The following is a 24,146-nucleotide window of genomic DNA, read 5'->3' as shown; positions in this document are numbered from 1 at the left end:
AAAGGAGCTGAGGCAGGTGTACCAGAAAGCAAGGGAAGCCAACTGTCACTCTGGTGTGGCACTAAAAACATGCCGCTTTTACAAGGAGTTGCATGCCATGCTCTCTGGCAACCCCACCTCCACTACCCTAGAGACCCTTGGATACTTCTGGGAGACTGGAGGCAACGGCCAGTAGACTTAATCCTGAGGACGAAGGTGTGGACGAGGAGGTCAAGCTGGAGGAGGGTGTGGGACAGGCTCGTCCAGTGGCGTGGTGAGCCAAAGCTCTTTTTGACTCCAGAGGCGTCTAGCCAGTCCCAGCAGTCTGGCTCCGGTGCACCTGAAGCCAGAGAGGAAAGCTCTGGTAAGTTATTATTTTGCTTTGATACTGCATGGTTACATGAGGTATAGGTGTCCTTTATTTTGTTACATGGTGCACTTGGGAGAAGGGATTGAAATTAACAATACTAGGTACTGTTTGCATTTGCTTTGCATACCCTTGTGCAGCTATGCAGTGGGGGCCTTGCAGAAAAGTTTGTTAATGCACATTGAGATCTCCTGGGAATTCTCCATAAAGACATCTAGGAAACTTTCCTGCAGATACTCTGCAATCCTCTGCCGAAGGTTCCTTGGCAAAGCTGCTTTGTTTTTTCCCCTCTTGTAGGAAACTTTTCCGTGCTAGTTAGCAACTACTTCTGCAGGAACCAAAGCAGCACACAGGTGAGCAGCATACAGACCCTATCTGAAGCCACCCGCATGCAGGAGATGCATCCTTGCCTCTTCAATTATCCTCAGTAGTGTGATTTCAGCTTCGATCACCCCTCACCTGTTGAAAACTGTGCCAGTATTCAGAATAGTGTCCCTAGGCGCTTGCACTGATCCCCTTCTGAAACCACCCAGACCCTTTGTCCCATCTTGCACCTCCCCACCTCACTACCGGCCAAACTCACCATGTTTAATGCTCTGGCCAGGCTGTGTGCTTGCCAAAGTGAGAAAGAGGTGTATGCAACTTTTATGATTCAAGACTGAGTGCACACACAATACTGATTCTGTGTATTGTTTCTTTTGCTAATTCAGATGTGCCCTTGAGGGCCAGCTCCTACACACTGGCAGAGGACATGTTTCAAGACATGCTGCAATCGTCTGAGCAGGCTTATAGCGAGCACAGAGCATAGAGAGAGACAAAAAGAAAAGGAGTACCCGTGGCACCTTAGAGACTAACAAATTTATTAGAGCATAAGCTTTCATGAGCTACAGCTCACTTCATCGGAGAAGTGAGCTGTAGCTCACGAAAGCTTATGCTCTAATAAATTTGTTAGTCTCTAAGGTGCCACGGGTACTCCTTTTCTTTTTGCAAATACAGACTAACACGGCTGCTACTCTGAAACCTGTCATTATGCTAGAGAGAGACAGTAAATGAAAAACTAGATTGGATATCCAGGAGAGCAGATGAGGGCAAGAGCGGATAATAGAAGGACAGGAACGGATGATAAAGCTCATGGTGGACCAGAGATGCTCAGGTCCCAGTCGGAACACACGTGTGCTTGACTCCCCCTGCAGCCCATACAAAGGTGTGTTCCATGTCCTCCCCAAACATTCTTCGAATGGTCCCAGCCCATCGCAGTACCCTTTGCACTCTACCCTGGCAGACATTTTCCATAACAACAGCTGGACTTACACAGCTGTGAGATCCTCATTTTAGAGTGCTACTCAGTGTCATGTCTCTTGTAAGAAATGTTAATCTGTGTATTGCTGTTTAATAAAAATGTAGTCTTACAAAGACAATGATTCTTTATTTGTGACCTACACATGGTGGTTGCAGTAGAAATTCATACAGAGTGGTAATCAGCACATTTGCAGACTACAATTAACACTCAGGCAGGAATCATTACAAGGGTCATTCAAGGTGGCAAGTAAACAGTGCCTGGCTGAATGCATTACAGAAAGACGTTACTGCTGCTTCAAAACCTCCCTGATTTGAATAGCCCCCTGTTGAGCCCCTCTAATAGCCCTCGTGTCTGGCTGCTCAAAATCAGCCACCAGGCGATTCACCTCAACACTCCACCTCCAGGAAAACTTTTCCTTCTTGGCTTCACAAATGTTATGCAGAGTACAGCAGGCTGCTATGACCATGGAAATATTTTCCTCTCTGAGGTCTAACCTTCCAAAAAGGCAGTGCCAGCAACCCTTTAATCTGCCAACTGCACATTCTATGGTCATTCTGCACCTGCTGATAGTAGTATAAGGGCCCTACAGTCAATCAAACCCTAACCCCGCCCCTTGATGCCTTAAACCCTGCCAACCTGTCACCAGAAGTCCCACCCCATGGGGGTATTACTTCTGGGGTCAAGGCGAACACATGACCGGAAGCAAGGTATTCATGTGACCCCTCTAAGAATTCCTCCCACTTATCCTCTACCAATCAGGATGGTTTTGCTCCCTGTAGGACCACCCCGAGAGGAGATTTGACCCATTAGAGGGAGTTCCAGGGTAGGGTGACCCATCCTTAAGTGATTTATGGTACCCCTCTAACAACTCCTCCCACCTCTCTCTACCAATCAGGAGGGGTTTCAGTTGCTGGGGACCACCCCAAGAGGAGATTTGATCAACTGGGAGGAATTTTGGGGCTGGGTGACCGGTCCAGAAGTGGTTCATGTGACACTTTTAAGAACTCCTCCCACCACCCTCTAGCAATCGCGAAGGGTTTCAGCTACATAGGACCGCCGTGACAGCAGATTTGACCAAAATAGGGCAAGTTCTGGGATGGTGTGAACCGCCCAGAAGAGGGTCAGGTGACCCCTCTAAGAACTCCTCCCAGTACCCTCTGCCAGGCAGAGCACAGAACCATCACCCCATAAGTCCCAGCACCAGGCAGAAGAGGCCATCTTTTACCAAGAACGCGTGTTTTAGAAATCATGGAAACATGGACTCCTTCACCTCCCCCATGAGAACGTCAGACTTTTTTAGCCCCAAGCACCTTTGTATTTGTATGGAGAAAGCGCTACATTAGCAACAGTTCTGACGAGGGCCCTTTGACTCAACCATTGATGGATACACAAGAACCCAACCCCGAAACCCAAACCCTTGTGAGGCACCCTGATGAGTGTGATGCTCTCTCATTGTCCACCCCCCTAGAGGTGGAAGACAATCATGGCTTGGAGGAGTCACCGGTGGACAAGGTGAACAGAAAAGACATCGCTCAGGTAAATGAATGATTAAGAAGTGATAGTTGAGAATGGGGTGTAATGGGGTTAGGAACGGACCTGGGATTGCATAAATCTAAAAACAAGCAGTGGGGTGCTTATACTGTTTCTTTTCTGAAAATCTTTCAACAGCTCGACGATGCCTTTCTAGAGGCTTTTGAGAATTTACACATCGGTAGCCCTGTAGGAGTAAATTTATCTTGCATCAGCTGTTTTTGCTCATGTCTGAGACACAGATCTCAAGAGGAAAATCTGGAAAAGGACAAAATGGAAGAATGAACCAGTTCAGACTCCCTTAAGGTAGGGGGTCATGGCATCCATTTTTAAAGGTGGCTGTAAATAAAACTTATTTAAATGTGTCAATATGAATGTGTCCCCCTCCATATTTGTGTTAGTAAAAGATGGTACCAGTAAGTCATTTCTACATAGACGGCTCTGTTAAAGAAAATATATTACACCCCCGGGGAAGTTGGGAGCTTCAGTGGGGTGAACCCTCTTTTTCAAGTGGCCAAAAAGCATAGTAAAACCTTAAATAGAAAACAGGTTACAGCCTGGCTTTCAGACCAGGATGCTTACACTTTACACAAACCAGCTCGAATACATTTTAAAAGAAACAAGACCATTGTTTCAAATGTGGATATGCAATGGCAGGCAGATTTGGTGGATAGGCACTGGTTCTCCAAACACAACAGCAGTTTTAAATACATCTTAACAGTGATAGACATTCTATCCAAATGTGCCTGGGCCTTAGGCTTAAAAGACAAGACAAGTGGTGAGGTATCCAAGGCCTTTAAAGCTACTTTCAGCGAAGGTCACATGCCTCAAAAATTACAAACCGATCGGGGGAAAGTATTTTTAAACAAACCTTTAAGCAGATTGTTAAAGCGGCATGGAGTCCACCATTTTGTTACTAATAATGAAGTCAAAGCAGGGGTTGTGGAGCGATTTAACAAATCTTTAAAAACTAGGATGCGGAGATATTTTACAGCCCATAACACCTTTCACTACATCGACGTGTTACCTGACTTTATAAAGAGTTACAACCAGAGCTTTCACAGAACTATACATACCAGACCCGCTGATGTTAACCCTTCAAATTCTTTGAAGATATGGAAAATGGTTTACGGAGATGGTTTTAAAATAAAATTGGTTGTTGCCACTTTTAGAAAAGGCAACCACGTGAGTATCTAAAACCAAAGGAGCTGTTGAAAAAGTTATGAACAGACATTTACAGATGAGATATTCATAGTGGATGAAGCCTTAACCAGGGGCCGGAGACCTGTAAACCGATTAAAAGATTACGAGAGTGAGACAGTTACTGGATCTTTTTACCCTGAAGAATTACAAAAAGTAAACCCCAAATGATACAGGATTTACAGGATTGAAAAAGTTCTAGTGGAGAAAGGAAAAGGGAGAAAGAAGCAGCAACTGGTGAAATGGTTGGGGTGGCCTGATAAGTTTAACAGCTGGGTGGAAGCTTCTCAACTCTGACATTTAGACATGAACAAAAAAAAAAAAAAAAAGATTCCTCCTGCAAAGACAGAGAGAGAGAGAGAGAGAGAAATAAGAGATGGCGGGTTTTACATTACTTTGCCCAGCAATGCCAGAGAACACCAGCTCCAACTTTACAATATGGCTAATTAAGCCCTTGGATCTCCCAGGTGCCTGGGAAGCAGAGGTTAGTGGAAATACAATAACCGCACAGCTGGAAGACTATCAACGAAGACACCCCTTTCGAAATCGCCTTTGGAGATAAGACGTGGAATTTAATCCTACAATGAGGTTATTACTCGATCATACCCAAATTACTGGATCATTTGAACAGCACCATGGCTCATCATCCCGGATCGTCTGAGGTGGTCATGAATTACGACCCTGTGGGTAGAGAAGTCAGACTTAAATCTGCTGATTTTACGTATATGTTTTCTACTGGCGGGGAGCTAGTTAACATTCTGGGTTTGGGCCCCAAGCGCGGCGTCCAAAAATTTCCCTTCTCGGCAGACATCACAGGGAGTTTCAACTCCTTGTATCTGTACACGGATATCATAGAACACCAGTTTGTGGGGGACTTTTCTGTTCCCCTGTTACATTGCATCCCAGTTCCTCTGTAGCATGGGGCACGGGTCACTTGCTGGAGGATTGTCAGCTCTTTGAAGTCTTTAAACCACGATTTGAGGACTTCAATAGCTCAGACATAGGTGAGAGGTTTATTGCAGGAGTGGGTAGGTGAGATTCTGTGGCCTGCATTGTGCAGGAGATCGGACTAGATGATCATAATGGTCCCTTCTGACCTTAATATCTATGAATCTAAAACAAGTTTGTCACTATCACGTACAATAAACCACATTACATCCCTGTCAGTAAACACCACATCGACACCATCACCATTGAAATAAAGAGAGATCAGAACAGACGTGTCTCATTTCGCTATGACAAAGTGATTGTCAAGCTGCACCTGCGTCCAAGGAGAGAGCAAGGTTTCTAAAAAGCAAAACACTATTATGGCAATCCTAAAAAATTACGGCGACCCCACCAGCTACAGGAACTATTACAAAGCCCAGGCTGGATACACCCTTCCTAGATATCATGGGGCCCCCGTGATGTATGGGGCTGATGTGGGTGGAATATTTCATAGCCTCTTTCAAAAAGCAATACTGCTTTTGAGGAGGGGACTAGAGATTTTTAAATCCCATGTAAAAATCACCACTCAAAACATAGCTAAAGACATGGTAGGTCATGTTTCCCACGCTGTTCTGGAGAAGGTGGGGAATACAGCTTTACAGGAAGGATCAGGGCTGATGTACATTAAAAGGAGGAAATGAGTCATACCCGCAACGCACAGGTCCCTCAAAACCCTTTAAAAGAAGGGCTTTGACACGCACGGCCAGCCATAAGCGAAAGTCCAAGAGGAAGCCTGGGCAAAAGAGGAGATGCTCTCTGCCTGGTAAAAGAGATATTTTAGTTAATATGGCTTTTGTTCACTGCTGGTCTGAAGAGTGCACCAAATCCAAACTAGACTTGTTCCAAATAGCCGCTACGCAGGTCAGCATTGAGAAAAGCATCTACATCGACGTGCCGCCTCTAGCGGCTGTTATGGAGTCTGCCCCCATTGACTTTTTTATAGCAGGGAATGGCATAGATTATATGGATTTAAACAACACGCTGCTGTACCTGTGTTGCAAGATTGTAAAAGGAGATGGAACTGAACTTGACAGGGACGCCGAGGTGGGCCTGGCAAATTACCCCAGGGCCTCTATTTTCAGTCAGTTGGTTATCACGCTGGGAGACTGCCTCATATGCCAAAGCAACAACTGTTACCCTTACAGGGCCTTTATAGAATCAGTGCTCAGTTACAGCAATGACACCCTCGCCATGCAATTTTCCGCCGGCCTGTTCTACAAAGACACTGCCAGACAACACAAAGAAACGGAGTTGGATGGAGGAAATCTCGGGTTTGTGAGGCAGGCAAAGCTGATGGCCCACAGCAGGATGGTAGAGTTGCTGGATCATCTACACAGCGACCTGTTTTTTCAAGAAAAACTTTTGTTGAATGGAGTAGAAGTGAAAATTAAACTGACGCGCAGTAAAGATGTTTTCTGCTTAATGGGCAGTGCGGCCAAAGGCTTTAAATTGCACACTGTATCAGCATCCCTTTTTGTGAAGAAAGTACGGGTGTTCCCGAGTGTCCGTTTGGGGCATGCGGAGGCCCTGCTTACTGCTAATGCTAAATACCCCATGGACCATGTGGGAATGAAAGTGTTGAGCATCCCCGTGGGCAGTAGGGTCAGTAACCAGGAGAACCTGTTGCTTGTCCTAGGTTTTGTGGATAATGATGCCTTTAGCAGAAGTTGCGCTAAAAATCCCTTTCATTTTAAACTTTACAATATTAATTTTGTGGCCTTGTATGTGGATGGTGAACAGATACCAACCAAGCCTCTGCAACCAGACTTCAAGGCAGGACGCTGTGTGAGAGAATACATGAATCTGGTACAGACGGCTGGTAAACACATGCAAGATCATTCCCTGTTAATCTACCATGAGGAGTTTGCACAGGGTTACACCTTGTTTGCCTTTGACCTGATTAAAACCCGGAACCTGAGAACAGAAATACGTTTTGGGAAGGCTTTAACGGTTAGCATCAATATGATCGTGTATGGGGTTTTTGATAATGTCATAGAGATAAATCAGAGGAGAAATGTTCTGTTTGACTACATGTGAACATGGACACCATGCAGCTCTTGTGTGTCTAATCAACAGACCCTTACACGAAAAAGAATTTCTTAGATGTGTTCCCTTGCGATTGGCTCCCTGGTGGCAAGCTCTGTCGGAGACCCCTTGGTTTGGTGGTCAACACGCATCCACACAACCAACCAGTGAACACTGGCTCACCTTGTATCTGGCGGAGCGTAACCGTGGAGTGTTTTTTGACTCGTATGGGCACCCCCTGAACAGTGTGTTGTTTCCTAAAAGCATTATGAAATTTTTAAACTAAAATGCCACAGACATTGTGCTTCACAATAGACAATTGCAAGACCCCCACTCCGTCGCCTGCAGCTATCACTGCATGTTTTTCTTACATAGTCATAGCAAGGGTTTATCATTTGACTGGATTTTAAAATTGTATTCTAACGACTTAGTGCAAAACGACCAGATGGTGATGAATTTTGTAGAAAATAAATTTAAATTCTTGGGCATGCCTAGCCTTGCTCAAAACATGTTTCAGCAAGCCCAGACATGTGTATCTTGCAATGATTTTCATAGCCATGTTACCCAATAAAGCACCCCAGGTGAGGAGTTTAAAAACAATTAATGTTTGGTGGGTTTTTGTTCTAAAAAAACCAAAAAAACAACAAAAAAAAACCCCAATGACCAATTCAGAAAAAGTACACAGATTTTATTTTTTTTTTAAAAAAGTGTAGAAGTATTTTATTTAAAGCAAAACATTACCAGTTTTAAAAATTTTAGAACGTGAAAAACATTGCACACTGAGCCATTCGGATCTTTTAGCGAATTTTCATTTTTTAAATGGCAAAAAAGAGGTCATGGTTTCTCGATCTACTACAGTGTCCGCGGTTGAGACCTTCAGGTGTTCCAAAAGATCTCTGTTGGCTGCGTTGCCCATGACGGAAGATTTGTTCAGTTCCGCCATAGCATTCATAAACATATCCCATCCTTTAGGTACATGTCTGCTAGGAACAGAGTGCATCTGGGTGACGGCCCTGACTAAGTCGAGCATGTTAGAACTGTTAACCACAGAGCCTTTGTATACAAAAGCCCCTTTATCGTTCCATGAAGAGATTTTTTTATCCTGGCCCAGCTTATTTAGCAATACTAATGCATTTTTCTTATAACACTTATTCATGTTATCTGAGCAACAGAGCCTGAGGTCTTTGGTGCTTCTGGGGGTTTGGCAGTCACACTCTGATCCTGTTCCGGTAGAAACAGACTTATTTTCCCTTTATCCACATCGCTCTACTTCACATACATTAGGTACCTTTGAAGCATGGCACTGTAAAGTTTAGCCTTTTCGTATTCGGCCAAGTCAGTTCTTTGAAGAACAGACTTCATTTCAGCATCCCAAAAGCGAGTTGCGGTCGTTCTGATATTTTCCTCTGCCGGAGGGGGAGCCCTTAATTGCTCCAGTTGGCGGCTGGGCACCAGGTACATTTTTTCTGCATACTCCATTATTGATTAGTTAAAAGCCCCGTTATCAGAGGGATAGCAAAACTTAACAGAGGTCCGATAAACCCTGCAGACTGCTTTACCAGATGCTTCTTTCTTTTAAGTGAAACCTTTTTATTACACAAAGTTTTTATAAGCCTACATCTCTTTTTCAGCACACGCACTTGATTCTGTTTCAAAGGTATATTTCCTTTTAAGGTGTTGAGCGCTATTGCTGAGATGGCCGCTACTAAATCATCAGAGGCTGAATACAGTATAGACCTCCTTTGCCGCAGGGACAATTTGCTAAGTAATTTTAAAAGGAATAGGTTTCTCTTCACGCAGCTAGACATGTTTTTGGTCAGCAACCCCGGCTGTTAAAAAGGGGCCTACCAATAATTCATCTCTTTTTATACCTGGCTGTTGCTCTTTTTAAAGTATAAACCTCCGGTCAGTCTGGAGAGAAAAGACCATTTCTTAATCTATAAGCTTCTGGTGTGGAAGCATTTAAATCCACCACCAGGTAGCCATAAGATCTTTTGGTAACATCCTCAAAAGCTTCTAGAAAGAATTGAGCTTTCATAGATTCATAGATACTAAGGTCAGAAGGGACCACTCTGATCATCTAGTCCGACCTCCTGCACCGCTACAGACTAGGGACCGAATGGCTCGGCAGCAGTTCTGCGGAAAAGGACCTAGGGGTGACAGTGGACGAGAAGCTGGATATGAGTCAGCAGTGTGCCCTTGTTGCCAAGAAGGCCAATGGCATTTTGGGATGTATAAGTAGGGGCATAGCGAGCAGATCGAGGGACGTGATCGTTCCCCTCTATTCGACACTGGTGAGGCCTCATCTGGAGTACTGTGTCCAGTTTTGGGCCCCACACTACAAGAAGGATGTGGATAAATTGGAAAGAGTACAGCGAAGGGCAACAAAAATGATTAGGGGTCTAGAGCACATGACTTATGAGGAGAGGCTGAGGGAGCTGGGATTGTTTAGTCTGCAGAAGAGAAGAATGAGGGGGGATTTGATAGCTGCTTTCAACTACCTGAAAGGGGGTTTCAAAGAGGATGGCTCTAGACTGTTCTCAATGGTAGCAGATGACAGAACGAGGAGTAATGGTCTCAAGTTGCAATGGGGGAGGTTTAGATTGGATATTAGGAAAAACTTTTTCACTAAGAGGGTGGTGAAACACTGGAATGCGTTACCTAGGGAGGTGGTAGAATCTCCTTCCTTAGAGGTTTTTAAGGTCAGGCTTGACAAAGCCCTGGCTAGGATGATTTAACTGGGACTTGGTCCTGCTTTGAGCAGGGGGTTGGACTAGATGACCTTCTGGGGTCCCTTCCAACCCTGATATTCTATGATTCTATGATTCTACAGCGCAGGCCACAGAATGTCACCCACCACTCCTATGAAAAACCTCACCCATGTCTGAGCTATTGAAGTCCTCAAATCATTGTTCAAAACTTCAAGGAGCAGAGAAGCCTCCCTCCAGTCAACCATGCCCCATGCTACAGAGGAAGGCAAAAAAACCTCCAGGGCCTCTCCAATCTGCCAGGGTACATTTGCCGAGCGAGCTAGTGATTTGTAATTTATCCCTGGGGTTTTTTTTAAACAGAACCATGTATTTTGTGTTTAGGTTAATTATGCGACACTTTTTCCCCTAACAAAATGTGTTTTGAACTACATACATAATGCTCAGGTTTCTGTGATGCACATACTTGGTAAAGGCTTTCTCAATTTCATCGCTTTCATAAGCAGAGTTCATCAGATCATCTATGACAATTATATTTACTTTATTGGTAGGAAACAAACGGTCATCGTCAAAAGCATCAGGCAGCCCCTCCACAAAACTGATAAAGGGATATTTACAGAGCAGTTCTTTATATAGAGGTTGCCAACAACTAACACCACTCAATATTCTCAGGCATAACAGACAATGTTTGTTTGGCATTATCCAACACATTTTTTTATAAAGTAACTTTTTCTGCAGTTGCTAGGCCCTGCAAGAATTGCAGAAAAGTGGTGTTTCCACCTCATATCCATTTTTAAAAGCCATAGGGCAGGGTTTTAAACCCTTCTCCTAGGATCCTCTTGTTGTAAATGACTTTCTTTCCATTTTCTTAAGGGTTTTTGTCTCTATTTGCCACTGCACCTCTATCTTTTTTGAGGTGTTTTCTTGCAGGCCTGTGCAATAGTCCAGGACTAGATCTTTCAAACTAGATCATTGTGCCAGCAATGCCCCTCTGCCATGTACATTGTCCAAACCGGACAGTCTCTACGCAAAAGAATAAATGGACACAAATCTGACATCAGGAATCATAACATTCAAAAACCGGTGGGAGAACACTTCATCCTCTCTGGCCACTCAGTAACAGACTTAAAGGTGGCAATTTTGCAACAGAAAAGCTTCAAAAACAGACTCCAATGAGAAACTGATGAGCTTGAATTAATATGCAAACTAGATACCATTAACTTGGGTTTGAATAGAGACTGGGAGTGCCTGGTTCATTACACATATTGAATCTATTTCCCCATGTTAAGTATCCTCACACCTTCTTGTCAACTGTCTTAATGGGCCATCTTGATTATCACTACAAAAGTTTTTTTCTCCTGCTGATAATAGCTCATCTTAATTAATTAGCCTCTTACAGTTGGTATGGCTAATTCCACCTTTTCATGTTCTCTGTATATCTATCTATCTATCTATCTTCTTACTATATGTTCCACTCTATGCATCCAATGAAGTGGGCTGTAACCCACAAAAGCTTATGCTCAAATAAATTTGTTCGTCTCTAAGTTGCCACAAGTACTCCTGTTCTTAAAACTTATAGCTCACTTAAGGGCCAGAGACCTTCTAACAGAAACACAGATAGTCACAAAGTTTTCAATAGTTTTTTAAAAAAATTTACAGCTACCAAGTTTTATATCACATATTTGTCCCCTCACCATTCTCTAACTTAATCCTTTTAGATTTCTTACAAATAGTCTTTTTCTTAAGCAGGGTTCTGTAACTTTTTGTGCAGACAGACGGTCAATATAATGCTGTAAGCAGGCATCTTCCGGTTTGGTCATTTTCTTTAAAACACGGTCTGGGTCTCCACTGAATTGCACAGCATTTATCAAGGTCACCTCTTGCGATAATGTTCTGGGGTTAGGCACAGACATTGCATAGCATAACCTATGGCAATAATGTAAGTTATAAATAAAGTTTAATAAGCTTTCCAAACACAGCTCAGCACACAGTCCCCGGGGCTTGCAGTTTATATCCGCTGAAGTGCAAGTCATGGTGCTGTTGGGCTGGTGTATCTATGACACAGCCCTCACAATCTTCAAAAAGCTTTTCCCTAAGGCAGTGTGTAAAGGTTTGGACTCACCACTGTAACGCCTCTTGCTGGTCGTTGGGAGTTAGCTCTTTTTCAGCCTGTAGTGCCCTCTACATGCCGGTGATCTGCACAGTTCTGGCCCCCATGTCCCTTACAGACCCCAGTGCCTCTTTCTCTGGGTTCTGCCCCCTGGCAGCATCCCCCCACACTCTATCTCGGGGTCTCCCCTTCCTGGGGGACCCCCAACCTACTATCCCGACCTTGCCTCAGGCTGGGCAACTGCCAGTCATCACCAAGCCCCCGCTCCCTGGGGCAGACTGCAGTGTAAAGGCCATTCATCATAGGCAAGGGAGTTCAGACCTGTTGCCTTCCTCTGCCTCCCAGTACCTATGGGCCTTGGACCAGGCCTTATAGCCTGGGAAGTTGCCAGCTGCAGTGCCCCGTTCAGACTGCTCCTTCCCCAGCACTGCACCACCCTCAGTACCCTGTCAGGCAGGCGCTGCTCTCCCCCAGCCTGGAGAGAGACTCCTTGGGTCTCTATCTCACAGCCTTTTTATACAGGTCAGCTGGGGCCTGATTGGGGCATGGCCCAGCTGCAGCTGCTTCCCCATCAGCCATCCCCAGCCACAGCCCTCTACAAGGCTGCTTTTAACACCTTCTATTTTAGGAGCAGGGTAGCCCCCACACACACAATGATTAAGGACAGCATAAACAGCAACGCGTACAATAGTCAGCATGACTTTTTTACACTCACAACGTGGCACTGGCTCAGTTAGTTCCATGCCAAGCCTCCTCCTAAACTCCTCATAGCCATCATCTTTGGAGTCCTTTTCAACAATTTGTATCGGTGTTGAGCAAAACCAAGGTGGGCCCGGTTCATCTTCGCTGCTTGATGCAACGCTGTCCAGGGCCTCCGGGTCCTCTAGCAAGGCATTGTCGAGCTGTCGAGAGATTTTCAGACAAGAAACAAGTGTAAGTTCCCATTGCTTGTTTTTAGATTTTCACAACCCCCGGTTCCTGGCCACATTACACCCCATCATCGTCTGTCACTTCTTAATCATTCATTTACCTGAGCAACATCTTTTCCATTCACCTTGTCCGCCAGTGACTCCCCCGAGCTGCATTTGCCCTCTTCCTCCAGGGGGGTGGAGGACAAGAGGCCACCGTGCTCATCTGGGTGTCTCACAAACAGTTGGGTTTCGGGTTTGGGCGAATCCATCAACAGCTGGGCCAAAGGGCTCCCCTCGGTTGCTCCCTCCTCCTCCTCGGAACTGTCGCTGATGTAGCACTTTCTCTGCAGATGGTCAAAGACCCTCGGGGCTAAATCAAGTTTTCACAGGGCTGTGAAGGAGTCCTTGTTTCCACAATTTCTAAAATGCATTCTTGGTAAAAGATGGCCTCTTCTGACTGGCGCTGTGACTTATGGGGTGATGGTGCTGCACTCTGATTGGCAGAGGGCGCTGGGAGGAGTTCTTAGAGGGGTCACACGACCCTCTTCTGGGCAGTTCACACCATCCGAGAACCTGCCCTATTTTAGTCAAATCTGCTCTCAGGGCAGTCCTAGGTGGCTGAAAACCATTGTAATTGGTAGAGGGCAGCAGGAGCAGTTCTTAGAGGGGTTACATGAACCACTTCTGAACAGGCCACCCCATCCCAGAATTCCTCTCAGAGATTTGGACTGACTCATCCTGTTTAAATACCCACAGAAGGAAGTGAGGAGAGGGAAGAAACTATTAAGATTCCCCCCGAGTGATGTTTTCCTGGGATTTCCTAGCCAGCAGCCTTATTGGAGCTGCAGTGTAAAGAATCTCTAAAGACTGCTTTGTTAGCCCCCTTAAACCAAGTTAATTGAGAGACTCCATTGAAGTAATCTGTAGTGTAGACCTACCCAAAGAGGGCCTTGAAGGAGAGTGAATGGCTCAGATTGCATTAACTCTCCTCTCTATTCCCTAAACGGTGGAGCTACATATCCCCATTCCTGCCTTTTTCCAGGTATGTCTACACTATGAAATTAGGTTGAATTTATAGGAGTAGATTTTTTAGAAATCGATTTTATACAGTCGATTGTGTGTGTCCCCACTTAAGACCATTAAGTCGGCAGAGTGTGTCCACAGTATTGAGGCTAGCGTCTACTTCCGGAGTGTTGCACTGCGGGTAGCTATCCCACAGTTCCCGCAGTCTCCGCCTCCCATTGGAATTCTGGGTTAAGCTCCCAATGCCAGATGGGGCAAAAACATTGTCGCGGGTGGTTCTGGGTACATGTCGTCAGGCCCTCCCTCCCTCCATGAAAGCAACGGCAGACAATTGTTTCGCACCTTTTTTCATGGGTGACCTGTGCAGATGCCATACCACGGCAAGCATGGAGCCCCCTCAACTCACCATCACCGTACATCTCCTGGGTGCTGGCAGAAGCAGGACTACATTGCTACACAGCAGCAGCTCGTTGCCTTGTGGCAGCAGACGGTGCAGTACGACTGGTAGCCGCTGCAGCCACCACCCTTGTCATTGTTGTCTCCTGGGTGCTCTTGGCCGACCTCAGTGAGGTCTGTCAGGGGCACCTGGACATAAGTGGGAGTGACTCCAGGTCATTCTCTTCTTAAGTTTCGTCTCATGGAGATTCAGTCTGCCTGGAAACTATGACGGCTACAGTCATACTGTATTATCTGCTGGCATTATCAGATGACGACGACAGCTAGCAGTCGTACTGAACTGTCTGCTGCCAGCCTACCCCTTGCTCCCCCCCTTCCTCCCTTCATCCCTCCATGAAAACGGCCGACAATTTCGCACCTTTTTCCGTGCGGGTGCCATATTGCTGTCAGCATCATCATCCAGCCGCCGCTTCTGCTGCCACTCTGCTCTCCTGCAGACGCCATACCACGGTAAGCATGGAGCCCGCTCAGATCACCGCAGCAGTTATGAGCATTGTAAACACCACGCGCATTATCCAGCAGTATATGCAGAACCAGAACCTGCAAAAGCAGGCGAGGAGGCGACAGCAGCGCAGTGATGAGAACATGGACCCAGACTCTCTCGAAGTCCGGGCCCCAGCAATTTGAACATCAGAGTGGTAATGGAGCAGGTTCATGCCGTGGAACACCGTTTCTGGCCTGGGAAACAAGCACAGACTGGTGGGACCGCATTGCGGGTCTGGGATGATTCCCAGTGGCTGCAAAACTTTCGCATGCATAAGGGCACTTTCATGGAACTTTGTGACTTGCTTTCCCCTGCCCTGAAGCGCAAGAATACCAACATGAGAGCAACCCTCACAGTTCACAAGCGAGTGGCAATAGCCCTGTGGAAGCTTGCAACACCAGACAGCTACAAGTCAGTCGGGAATCAATTTGGAGTGGGCAAATCTACTGTGGGGGCTGCTGTGATGCAAGTATCCAACGCAATCACTGAGCTGCTGCTATCAAGGGTAGTGGACTCTGGGAAATGTGCAGGTCATACTGGATAGCTTTGCTGCAATGGGATTCCCTAACTGTGGTGGGGCAATAGACGGAACCCATATCCCTATTTTGGCACTGGATCACCAAGGCAGCAAATAGATAAACCAAAAGGGATACTTTTCAATGGTTTTGCAAGCACTGATGGATCACAAGGGATGTTTCACCAACATCAACATGGGATGGCCGGGAAAGGTACATGACACTTGCATCCTCAGGAACTCTGGACTATTTCAACAGCAGCAGCAAGGGACTTTCTTCCCAGACCAGAAAATAATCATTGGGGATGTTGAAATGCCTATAGTTATCCTTGGGGACCCAGCCTACCCCTTGCTCTCATGGCTCATGAAGCCATACACAGGCAGCCTGGACAGTAGTCAGGAGCTGTTCAACTATAGGCTGAGCAAGTGCAGAATGGTGGTAGAATGTGCATTTGGACGTTTAAAAGCACACTGATGCAGTTTACCAATTCGGTTAGACCTCAGCGAAAACAATATTCCCATTGTTATTACTGCTTGCTGTGTGCTCCACAATATCTGTGAGAGTAAGGGAGAGACATTTATGGCAGGATGGGAGGTTGAGGCAAAGTGCCTGGCCGCTGATTACACACAGCCAGACACCAGGGCGGTTAGAAGAGTACAGGAGGGTACAGTGCGCTTCAGAGAAGCTTTGAAAACCAGTTTCATGACTGGCCAGGCTACAGTGTGAAAGTTCTGTTTGTTTCTCCTGGATGAACACCCACACCCTTGTTTCACTCTACTTCCCTGTAAGCCAAATGCCCTCCCCTCTTTGCTTTGATCACCACTTGCAGAGGCAATAAAGTCATTGTTGTTTCAAATTCATGCATTCTTTATTAACTACTATTAACTATTAACTTTATTAATCACACAAATAGGGGGATAACTGCCAAGGTAGCCCGGGAGACGTGGGGAAGGAGGGAAAGACAAGGCCACACTGCACTTTAAAACCTATTGATTCCAGCTTTCTGTTGCTTGGGCAGTCCTTTGGGGTGGAGTGCTTGGGTGCCTGAAGGCCCCCCACCGCGTTCTTAGGTGTCTTGGTGAGGAGGCTATGGAACACAGAGGCTGTAGCGGCAGTCTGTGCTCCTGCCTTTCCTGCAGCTCTACCATACGCTGGAGCACATCAGTTTCATCCTCCAGTAGCCTCAGCATTGCCTCCTGCCTTCTGTCAGCAAGCTGACGCCACCTATCATCTTCAACCCACCACCTGTCCTCATGTTCATATTGTGCTTTCCTGGACTCTGACATTGCTTGTCTCCATGCATTCTGCTGGGATCTTTCAGTGTGGGAGGACTGCATGAGCTCAGAGAACATTTCATCAAGTACTTCATCAAGTACTTTTTTCACCTTCTAATTTTCACTAGCCTCTGGGATGGAGATGATAGTGTGAGCGTTGAAACATTCGCAGCTGTGGGAGGAGGAAAAAAGGGAGAGTAGTAGTTAAAAAGACACATTTTAGAGTACAGTGGGTAGACTTTCACAGTGAACCTTGCTGTTAACGTTACATAGCACATGTGATTTCGGTACAAGGTTGCATTTTGCCTCTAATATTGAGGGTCTGCCAGTTTGGTGTGAGAGATCACACATGCAGGGCTGGGCAACAGAATTCAACTTGCAGGCAGCCATGGTAAGCCACAGTCTTTTAGCTTCTTTAACCTTCAGAACATGTGGGAATAGTTTTCCATACCAAGCAGCCGTTGGGTTGGCCATTTAAAATGGGTTTGCAATTTAAAAGGAGGGGCTGCGGTTTTTGGGTTAACGTGCAGCACAAACCCAACTAACCCCCCCACCCCCACCCCCCACACACACACTCCCAATTCTCTGGGATGATTGCTTCACCCCTCCCACCACCGTGTGGCTAACAGCGGGGAAGATTTCTGTTCAGCCACAGGCACACAGCCCAGCAGGAACGGCCACCCCCCCCATGTGGATAACATCGGGGAATATTTCTTTTCAGCCACAAGCGCACAGACCAGCAGGAACGGCCACCTCTGAATGTCCCCTTAATAAAATTACTCTATTTCAACCAGGTGACCATGAGGAATTACCATCCAGGAGGGCTTTATGGACATGTCCCTGGAGGATTTCCGCTTCATCCCCAGACACATTAACAGACTTTTCCAATAGCTGTACTGGCCGTGAATGCATCCCAAATCTTCAGGGCAAATTAATCATTGAACACACTTGCTTTTAAACCATGCATTATATTTACAAAGGTACACTCACCAGAGGTCTCTTCTCCACCTAGGTCCAGGAGGCAGCCTTGGGTGGGTTCAAGGGGTACTGGCTCCAGGTCCAGGGTGAGAAACAGTTCCTGGCTCTCTGGGAAAAATGGTTTCTCTGCTTGCTTGCTGTGCACTATCTTCAACCTCCTCCTCCTCCCTCCTCATCTTCTTCATCCCCAGAATGTACATCCCTGTTGTGTGATAATCCATTGACAGAGTCAAAGCACAGGGATGGGGTAGTGGTGGCTGCACCCATAGAATGGCATGCCGCTCATCATAGAAGTGGCATGTCTCAGGCTCTGACCCCAAGCAGCCGTTTGCCTCTCTGGTTTTTTGGTAGGCTTGCCTGAGCTCCTAAAGTTTCACACCGCACTTCTGCCTGTTATAGCCTCTGTCCTTTATGTCCTTGGAGATTTTTTCAAATGTTTGGGCATTTCGTCTTTTGGAACTGAGTTCTGATAGCACAAATTCGTCTCCCCATACAGCGATCAGATCTCGTACCTCCCGCTCCATCCATGCTGGAGCTCTTTTGCAATTCTGGGACTCCATCATGGTCACCTCTGCTGCTGAGATCTGCACTCATCTGTAGCTTGCCACGCTGGCCAAAAAGGAAATTAGATTGAAAAGTTTGCGGGCCTTTTCCTGTCTACGTGACCAGTGCATCTGAGTTGAGAGCCCTGGCCAGAGCGGTCACAATGGAGCACTCTGGGATAGCTCCTGGAGGCCAATACCATCAAATTGTGACCACACTACTCCAAATTTGATGTGGCAAGGTCAATTTCAGCGCTAATCCCCTTGTCAGGGGAGGACTACAGAAATCGATTTTGAGAGCCCTTTAAGTCAAAAAAAATGGCTTCATCGTGCGGATGGATGCAGAGTTAAGTCAATCTAATGCTGCTAAATTCAACCTAAACTCGTAGTGTAGACCAGGGCTCCTTCTCTGCTATGGAGTCCTGACCCTGCTGAAGGATCTCCTTTGAGGAAGTTACAAACAATTGTGTGGCAGAAGCAGCTGACTCCTCTTCCTCACATGAGATGCGAGCGATCCAGACAAAGGCTCCATCCACAGTGGTTGGATTGGGGGAACAATTAGACCCCTGTAAGTCTGTTCAACTAGAGCAAATACTGACTTTTCTTTTCTAATCCTTATTGATGTGTAGACTGTGGATCTTGCAACAATTTTTGATAATGCCAAGGGCCCCATTTCTGAACTGAACAGTGACAGATACATAGGAACCTAAGAATGGCTATACTGGGTCAGACCAAAGGTCCATCTAGCCCAGTGTCCTGTCCTCCAACAGTGGCCAATGCCAGATGCTTCAGAGGGAATGAACAGAACAGGTAATCATCAAGTGATCCATTCTGTTGCCCATTTCCAGCTTCTGGCAAAACAGAGCTGTAAGAGAAATCTGGTATGATTGCCCAGAGCTCCAGTTTGAAACTGGAGAAAAGCCTGTTGAGAGTCTTTGGGTTAAGTTTAGAAACGAGAGCAACAATGGTGATGTCATGGTGGGCATGTAATATAGACAACCAGATCAGAAGGATGACGTAGACGAGGCTTTCTTCGGACAACTAACTGAAGTTTCCAGATCACGGGCCCTGGTACTAATGGGGGACTTCAACCACCCTGACATCTGCTGGGAGAGCAATACAGCAATGCAGACAATCCAGGAAGTTTTTGGAGAGTGTTGGGGACAACTTCCTGGTACAAGTGCTGGAGCAACTGACTACAGGCCGTGCTCCTCTTGACCTGCTGCTTACAAACAGGGAAGAATTGGTAGTGGAAGTAGAAGTGGGTGGCAACCTAGGCAGCAGTGACCATGAGATGGTTGAGTTCAGGATCCTCACAAAAAAAGAAAGGAGAGTAGCAAAATACAGATCCTGGACTTCAGAAAAGCAGACTGACTCCCTTACGGAACTGATGGGCTGGATCCCCTGGGAAGCCAATATGAGGGGGCAAGGAGTCCAGAAGAACCGGCTCTATTTTAAAGAAACCTTATTGAGGATGCAGGAACAAACCAACCCAAAATGCAGAAAGAATAGCAAATATGGCAGGCAACCAGCTTGGCTTAACAGTGAAATCTTCGGTGAACAAACTCAAAAAGGAAGCTTACACAAAGTGGAAATTTGGACAGATGACTAGGGAGGAATATAAAAATATTGCTAGAGCATGTACGGGTATAATTAGGAAAGCCAAGGCACAACTGGAGTTGCAGCTAGCAAGGGATGAGAAGGGTAACAAGAAGCAGGTCTGTTAGCAGCAAGAAGGTGGTCAGGGAAAGTGTGGGACCCTTACTGAATGGGGAAGGCAACATAGTGACAGATGATGTGGAAAAAGTTGAAGTACTCAATGCTTTTTTTGCCTTGGTCTTCACAGACAAGGTCAGCTCCCAGACCGCTGCACTAGGCAGCACAGTATAGGGAGAAGGTGAACAGCCCTCAGTGGTGAAAGAACTGGTTAAGTACTATTTAGAAATCTGGACATGCACAAGTCCGTGGGTCCAGATCTAATGCATCCAAGGGTGCTGTGGGAGTTGGCTGATGTGATTGCAGAGCCACTGGCAATTATCTTTGAAAATTTGTGGTGATCGGGGGAGGTCCCCGATAATTGGAAAAAGACAAATAGAGTGCCCATATTTCAAAAAGGGAAGAAAGAGAACCCAGGGAACTACAGACCGGTCAGCCTCACTTCAGTCCCCAGCAAAATCATGAAGCAGGTCTTCAAGGAATTCATTTTGAAGCACTTGGAGGAGAAGGTGGTGATCAGGAACAGTCAACATAGATTCACCAAGGGCAAGTCATGCCTGCGCAACCTGATTACCTTCTATGATGAGATAACTGGCTCTGTGGATATGGGGAAAGCGGTGGATGTGATATATCTTGACTTTAGCAAAGCTTTTGATATGGTCTCCCACAGTATTCTGGCCAGCAAGTTAAAGTATGGATTGGATGAATGGACTATAAGTAGATAGAAAGCTGGCTAGATTGTTGAGCTCAGTGCATAGTGATCAAGGGCTCGATGTCTAGTTGGCAATAGGTATAAAGCGGAGTGCCCCATAGGTTGTCCGGGGGCTGGTTTTGTTCAACATCTTTATCAATGATATGGATGATGGGATTAATTGCACCCTCAGCAAGTTCGCAGATGACATTAAGCTGCAGGGAGAGGTAGATACCCTGGAAGGATAGGTCCAGAGTGACCTAGACAAATTGGAGGATTGGGCCAACAGAAATCTGATGAGGTTCAACAAGGACAAGTGCAGAGATCTGCACTTAGGAAGGAAGAATCCCATGCACAGCTACATGCTAGGGACCAACAGGCTAAGCAACAGTTCTGCAGAAAAGGACCTGGGGATTACAGAGGACAAGAAGCTGGATATGAGTCAGCAGTGTGCCCTCGTTGCCAAGAAGGCCAACGGCATATTGGGCTATATTAGTAGGAGCATTGCCAGAAGATCGAGGGAAGTGATTATTCTCCTCTATTCAGCACTGGTGAGGCCACACCTGGAGTATTGTGTCCAGTTTTGGTCCCCCCCCTACAGAAGGGATGTGGACAAATTGGAGAGACTGCAGCAGAGGGCAACAAAATGATTAGGGGGCTGGGGCACACTATTTATGAGGAGAGGCTGAGGGAACTGGGATTATTTAGTCTGCAGAAGAGAAGTGTGTTGGGGGATTTGATTGCAGCCTTCAACTACCTGAAGGGGGGTTCCAAAGAAGATGGAGCTTGGCTGTTCTCAGTGGTGGCAGATGACAGAACAAGAAGCAATTGTCTCAAGTTGCAATGGGGGAGGTCTAGGTTGGATATTAGGAAACACTATTTCACTAGGAGGCTGGTGAAGCACTGGAATGGGTTACCTAGGAAATAGTGGAATCTCCATCCTTAGAGATTTTTAAGGCCCGGCTTGACAAAGCCTTGGCTGGGATAATTTAGTTGGTGTTGGTCCTGCTTTGAGCAGGAGATTGGATTAGATGATCTCCCGAGGTCTCTTCCAACCCTAATATTCTATGATTTTATGATACCATCCCTGCCCAACCTGGCTAATAGCTATTGATTAACCTATCCTCCATTAATTTATCTAGGTCTTTTTTGAACCCTGTTATAGTCTTGGCCTTCACAACATCCTCTGGCAAAAAGATCCACAGGTTGACTGTGCGTTGTGTGAAGAAATACTTCCTTTTATTTGTTTTAAACCTGCTGCCTATTGTGTTAGGAGGAATAACTAACTTCATTATTTACTTTCTTCACACCCGTCATGATTTTATAGACCTCTATCTTACACACACGTCATCTCTTTTCAAGCTGAAAAGTCCAAGTCTTATTAATCTCTTCTCATATGGAAGCTGTTCCATATCCCTAATACATTTTTTTTTTGCCATTTACTGTACCTTTTCCAATTCCAATCCTTTTTGTGATGAGATGACCAGATCTGCACACAGCATTCAAGATGTGGGCATACCATGGATTTCTAGAGAGGCAATGTGATATTTTCTGTCTTATCTATCCCTTTCCTCATGATTCCCAACATTCCGTTCATTTTTTTTTGACTGCCGCTGCACATTGAGTGGATGTTTTCAGAGAACTATCCACAATGATTCCAAGGTCTCTTTCTTGAGTGGTAACAGCCAATTTAGACCCCATTATTTTATATGTATAGCTGAAATCTTTCTGGCTTATTTGTGGGTTAATATTGATAGGATAGGTATTAGAGTTATAAGGAAGTGTTTAGACTCTTTTTGGATGCTTGTGAGTTGCTGTATGCATTAATCTTACTTGTAATATCTGTATTACATAGTGTAGTGTAATATCTGAGTGGATATAATGTGAGCCTCATGACCATAAGAATCACCATACAGGAGAGGGGCATGAATCAGTGGAAAGAGTTGCTCTTCTCTGGAAAGGGTTATGCCCCTCCCAAAAGAAGAAACCCATGGATACCAGCCAGGCTACCATTGGCTCTTACAACTGGAAACTCCCTACCTGTGGATTGAGAAATCATTAACAAAAGGATTAAAGACTTGAATTGTTGTTCTGCTCTCCTACCTGTGAAGCTGAATCATGACAGTGGACTCCTCCCATCATCTGAGTTTGCAGCTGAGAGCACATAGCAGGAGGAAACCTCTGTGTTGCTTGCGGGGGACTGTGGACAAGGAGTTTCCTAAACGTAAGAGATCCGCAGCTGCTTAGCCTGGGGTAACCCTAAAGGACAAATAGAGCTTGCTGATTATAGAAACCTCTATTACCTTTTAAAATTTAGGGCTGTAGCTCATTTGTGTGCCCATATTCCCTTGCTTTAACATTGTAAATAATTCTCTAGTTTCCATTTCCTAATTACTAAATCTTCATATAGTTTATTACAGAATTGGTGGCAAGCATTATCCTTGGTGTGAACTCTAAAGTGCAATTGACCTGGGGTAAGTAACTGGTCCTTTGGGACTAGAAGTAATCTGAATTTTGGGGTTAAGGGATGGTAATCTGTGATTTTGGTGTTAAGGCACATTTATCACAGAGATATGCTCACTTGGTGACAACACAAACTGGGGTACCCAAGGGTACTGTCTTTGACTCTATTTAAGGCCTGAGGAGTTGGTTAGTGAAATCTAAGTTTAAAACTTATGACCAGTTTGGGGTTTATGCTGTCAGTGTTTCACCAGTCCACCCTGAGGTTGGTACTCACACTCTCGTTTCACTGATGGGAGCATCAAAAAGATTCTTCAACTCCCATGACAAAGCAAACACATCCAAACAGTTAGGATAACCCTCATAATAGTTCTGCTGCTGTACTGTGGGCTAATCACCACCAGCACTTGCTGCTGGCCCATTTTTACTAGCCATAGACTAAAATATGTCTGCATGATTACTAATGATGATGGAGAGAGGAATGACTGGCTTAGAGGCAAGATCTACAACTGGGTAAACTTAATACAGATGAGCAAAAGTCATCCCATCAGCATTTTTAAAGTGTGGGGTCCAAGTTGTAGGAGGGGGGCTGGGTTATTTTGATTATCAGACTTGAGGGTTGGTCCCTTTCTTGCTTTTGTCTGATTGACAGGTCCATTCCTGAGATGAGAAATGTATACCATCCACTAATTTTTCCAAGAAATGGGAAGGTAAAGTCAAATAACTGTCAGAAAAAAGCTCCTTGCTTGAATTAATGAATAGACCTGTCAGTCAAAAAGGAACTGCACAATGAACTTCACTGCTTTGTGCATTTCCAATTCTATCTCAGTTGCATATCATCGTGGCAAGCAGAAATGAATCATCTCTGGTATTAGAAAAGCAGAGAGACT

At 45.6% G+C, this 24,146-nt stretch overlaps 1 protein-coding gene across 1 annotated transcript; it reads left to right on the top strand.

Moving 5' to 3' along the window:
* The first annotated feature begins 6,149 nt into the window (after positions 1-6,149).
* LOC119858712 (uncharacterized protein F54H12.2-like) lies at positions 6,150-7,400 on the top strand. Its single transcript, XM_038410020.1, has one exon. It carries the CDS (start codon positions 6,150-6,152, stop codon positions 7,398-7,400), a length of 1,251 nt encoding a protein of 416 aa, XP_038265948.1.
* Positions 7,401-24,146: the final 16,746 nt, after the last annotated feature.

Source organism: Dermochelys coriacea, chromosome 1 (assembly GCF_009764565.3).
Source record: "Dermochelys coriacea isolate rDerCor1 chromosome 1, rDerCor1.pri.v4, whole genome shotgun sequence".
NCBI classification, from domain to species: Eukaryota; Metazoa; Chordata; order Testudines; family Dermochelyidae; genus Dermochelys; species Dermochelys coriacea.
Note: the sequence above shows the minus strand (reverse complement) of the source record. Positions and strands in the feature narration are given on the sequence as shown.